The following is a 4,425-nucleotide window of genomic DNA, read 5'->3' as shown; positions in this document are numbered from 1 at the left end:
ATCGGCTCCTGTTCTCTGAAAGGGGTGTCCTTTCTCTTCTTCATTGAGGGAATTAATTGAAACTGTCAAAAACATAAAAAGAAAGTATTGTTATCTTTTATCTTTGGTTACTTTATCCCACAGAATAATGCTGGATTTAGATTTTAGGACTGGAGTGTGTGTGTGTGTGTGTGTGTGGCTTTAGGTAAATGGTTTTAATCCTTCGGTTTCTAATCTGCCAAATGATGGATTTCCTAGGCCCCTTCTAACCCCTAAGTCTGATCTTGGAAGACCTGATATAATTCCTTAATATAATAAACAGTTTTAGTGTGGCTTAGCAGTTGCAAAATTGATCTTTTATTGGGTAAGGTGATGTAGTGATAAAGTTGAAAAGTAATTGATGCCCTATTTTGAAAAATTGAAATATTACAAATAAATAGAAAATGGAAGTGTGTTTTGCATGAGTTCAAGATAAAGTTGAAGGGTCTACTGCTTGCCTTTATAGGGGAGGGAGAAAATTTAGAACTCAAATTTTAGTTAAATAATGAAATTGATGTCATCTAAGAATTTGACTAATACTGCTACTTTTTATTTAGAAATTAAAAATGGTTCAGCGTCTGACATATCGCCGTAGGCTGTCCTACAATACAGCTTCCAACAAAACTCGGCTGTAAGTATTCGTTTTTAAATTTGTTATAAATATTATTGTAACTTCTTGAAATTTCTTTACTAACTCTTTCCTCTTTTTGACACAGGTCACGAACCCCGGGTAACAGAATTGTTTACCTTTATACCAAGAAAGTTGGAAAAGCACCAAAATCAGCCTGTGGTGTATGCCCAGGAAGACTTCGAGGTGTAAGTTCCTACATTTATTTTTTCTGTATTCAGCTTGTCAAATCGGTGTTTGTAATTTTGGAGATTCCCCCTAATTAATCAGGGTCTATACCAAGAATAGAATTTAACATCTTTTAATTAGTATTCTGATAGAATGTAAGTTCTTGAGAGTAGAGACTTTTGTTTCCTGCCTTCCTATCCCTAACACAGACCACAGCAGCTTCCATATAATAGGTTTTGGGCAGATGGGGTAGGGGTGAGGGATTAATAAGTACTCTCTTATTTGAAAGTGAATTTCTCCAGTGGTTTTTGGCCTCCAAGGGTTGTAAAGTGGTGGGAAGGAAATTCCATTAAGAAGGGTGCAATGTGAGGCCAATGGCATAATCGTAAAAATGTAAACACCGTCTAAGATTTCTCAAAGGCCTATTTTAATATAAAATCTGTGCAACTTTTTATGCAGGTTCGTGCGGTGAGACCTAAAGTTCTTATGAGGTTATCGAAGACAAAAAAGCATGTCAGCAGGGCTTATGGCGGCTCCATGTGTGCTAAGTGTGTCCGTGACAGGTAAATGACTTTTAAAGCCATCTTTTTAAAATGTGGGTAGGGCAGAGAAGGGACAACCAGTGGTTATATAGAGTGTTAACGGTACTCAAAACTGATTTTAAACGGGGGTTACGTGTTTATTTGCATTTTGCTGGATTTTAGGGTAAGCAGACCAACGTTTATGAGAAGCTTTTGCGGGGGATGGGTGGGTAAACAAGAAATCTTGTCGTTTATTTCAATGTTACCTATTAGAACTAGGTTGACTAAAAGACTAAATTTGAAGTTGTGTGTATTCTAGAAAGAAAGCATCTAATCTAACTCCTTGGTTTTATGGATGTGAGCACTGAGGCACAAACAGCTAAATGCTCAGCCTGACTTTAAAAAGGCCTTATCTTTCTTGATCTCTCCAACTTTGGACGCTGCTAACCACCCTCAAGTCTAGGTCCGTGACATTGTTCTCTTGTTGGTATCTGTGCTCTGCCCTTCTCTGCCCCAAGGGTGGGCATTTTTCCCAGAGTTCTCTCCTGGGCCTTCTTCCTTTCATATCCCCTTGGTTACCTTAAAGTATGTAGGGTGGGAGTGGACAGGGATGGGAACCAGCCTCTGTAGAAGGAGCCCCTGGATTTTGGTTTTTCTGCCTCTAAGCTTATCATATAGCCTCACAAAGCTTTCTAAAGCACAGGGCTGATCCTGTTCTCCTGTTCTAGAATCTTGTCTTTCCCTCCTTGATAAACTTCACAGTTTGGCATTTAAATCCCTTCGTAGTCTGGCTTCAACCTACTTTTTCAGATTTATTTCATATTAGCTCTTCTGTAGTAGGACAGCAGATATTCCCAGCAGGTGGCATTTTAGCTTCTTTCAAGCTCCAGTGCCGTCTCCTGATCCACATCGTTTTCATTAGTGTTTCTCTTCATAAAACCCACTTGTTTGTGTCCCATAATATGGTGGAGATACAGTCTTGGGATCTGTGTTCAGGTCCTCTCTCTTGTGCCTAATACTTAAGTTCCTGACTCAAAAGTCTTCTCTCCATAAGCTGTCATTGGGCAGTCACACCAAAATCCTTGGCTCTCTTACATGGGTTCATAGTCTTCCTAGCTTAAGAGAAGTCTCTGAGTCCTAACTACCTCATTATACAGAGGTGAAACTGAAGCCCAGGGCAGCCAAGTGGTGCATGAGTCTGTGATGGAAGGGCCTGTGGCCTCCATGCTGGGTTGCCAATATAATCCAGCTAAGCTTTTGCTCTTTGGAGGACAAACATTGCAGGTGACCATAGACTAGGGCCACTTGGCCATTGTAGAAGGAGCAGCCTTTTTACCAGCTTCAAGCACATCTGACCTTAAGCCCAGGTTTCTGCAAATTTAAAATTACCTCATTTTACCTCGTTGGAAGCCGAAGTGATTAAAAGAATTGTATTTGTGTTTGAAATCCATGTTTAAAAAACAGACTTCTTTAGAGCATCCTTAAAGTATTTGGGAGTAACTCTAATTGAACGTTTAGATCTTGATATAGCCCCTAATAGCTTCCTTTTTTTTTTTTTATTTTTTTTTTTTTTTGAACCCTGGGGTGAGATTAGCTTCCCTCTGCCTTGTCACTTGATTACAACTCTTCTTGGTAGCAAACTTTTTTTGGAGTTTGCATCCTATGGCTCTCTTTTGGATATTGAATTATTTGAAAATGATTGGATTTGCTATGGGGCTTAAATATTCTTCACTTTCAATCAGGGCTGTAGGTAAACAATATCTTATACACTTTTATATGATAAGACTATAGGTAGAAAGTGGTATGGTCATCCAGGGACTACAGTGGCATCCATATGAAATAGCTTTTAAAAGCATTGTGTCTTGGATCCCTTTGGCAGTCAGGTGAAACTTAGGGATCCTTAATGATAATTTTAAATGCATAAGATTTCAAAAGAAATCAAGTAGACTGTTTAAAATAACTAGACAGTATAAGGTGGGAATATTGCTGTGGTGGAGAAAATGAAGAATTGGATTTAGACAAACATGGAAAGACTTGGACCTATGAAGAAAGATGTTATCCACCTTTAAAGAAACAGCATAAATAAGTATAGTAAGGCTTACATAGATGCATTTAAATGTGTATGTATATATGTGTTAGATTATAGATATCTCTGTGTGTCTGCACCTGTGCTTAATTGTGTGTAACCATCTTCGGGGAGGAAGGGGGGAATGTGAAAAGTGCACAGCAGAGAACAAAATAAAACCTAAAGGAAGTAAAGAAAAGATGACAGCTCTGAACTCAATGTGGTGTATGTATTATTATAGGCTTTCTTGAAATGGAAATGTATTGCTTTATATTTTGAATCCTCTCAGTGTTCTGTGCACATAACAATGTTTTTTTTAATTCTGTATTTAAGTTTGTTTCTTTCTCTTTTATTTTGTATTTATTTAAAATTTTGAAAATTACCCCCAAAAAATCGGTTACTGACAAGTTATCAAATATTTAAAAAAATTCATGGACTCCTGTTTTAAGAACTTCTCCCCTTGGGGAAAATGTCAGCCTTGAGTTTAATGAGTATCTGGTTTAATTCAAAAGTATTAAAACTATTTTAGGGTTTTTCCCACCTGTCCTTTGTTCCAGCACTTAGCACAATGCCTGGTACAGAGTAGGTGCTTAAGAAATGTTTATTGGTTGCTTTAATTGATAGGTTTATGAAGTGAGATTTAATTTTAGAAATATGTTTACATTAAATGTTTTCTCATCTAGGATCAAGCGTGCTTTCCTGATTGAGGAGCAGAAAATTGTTGTGAAGGTGTTGAAGGCACAAGCACAAAGTCAAAAAAGTAAATAAAAAGGATATGTTTTTTGAATAATAAAGAAAATTAAAATTTATTTTTGAGTGTTCTGAGCTTCCTTATAGTCCTGTAGTGGGGAAAGTTTTAGATTTGCACCTGAGGGGAATCTCAGTGGCTCTCCCATCAAAAGAGATGGGGTTGTTAATGTGCACACAAGACTACTTCGACATAATTTCTGAGGTTAAAACCCTAGAAGATGTCAACAGGCTTTTAAGAACCTACTAGGTGTGTTAGGCATTCTGCTTAGCAGTGG

General features: G+C 37.6%; 1 protein-coding gene across 1 annotated transcript; it reads left to right on the top strand.

Moving 5' to 3' along the window:
* The first annotated feature begins 559 nt into the window (after positions 1–559).
* RPL34 (ribosomal protein L34) lies at positions 560–4,209 on the top strand. Its single transcript, XM_036763902.1, has 4 exons — positions 560–649; positions 735–834; positions 1,274–1,377; positions 4,084–4,209. Exons 1-4 carry the CDS (start codon positions 585–587, stop codon positions 4,166–4,168), a joined length of 354 nt encoding a protein of 117 aa, XP_036619797.1. The 5' UTR covers positions 560–584; the 3' UTR covers positions 4,169–4,209.
* Positions 4,210–4,425: the final 216 nt, after the last annotated feature.

The sequence above is a fragment of the Trichosurus vulpecula genome, chromosome 6 (assembly GCF_011100635.1).
Source record: "Trichosurus vulpecula isolate mTriVul1 chromosome 6, mTriVul1.pri, whole genome shotgun sequence".
Classification (NCBI taxonomy): domain Eukaryota; kingdom Metazoa; phylum Chordata; class Mammalia; order Diprotodontia; family Phalangeridae; genus Trichosurus; species Trichosurus vulpecula.
The sequence above is the reverse complement of the archived record's forward strand: the minus strand, read 5'-3'. Positions and strand labels throughout refer to the sequence as shown.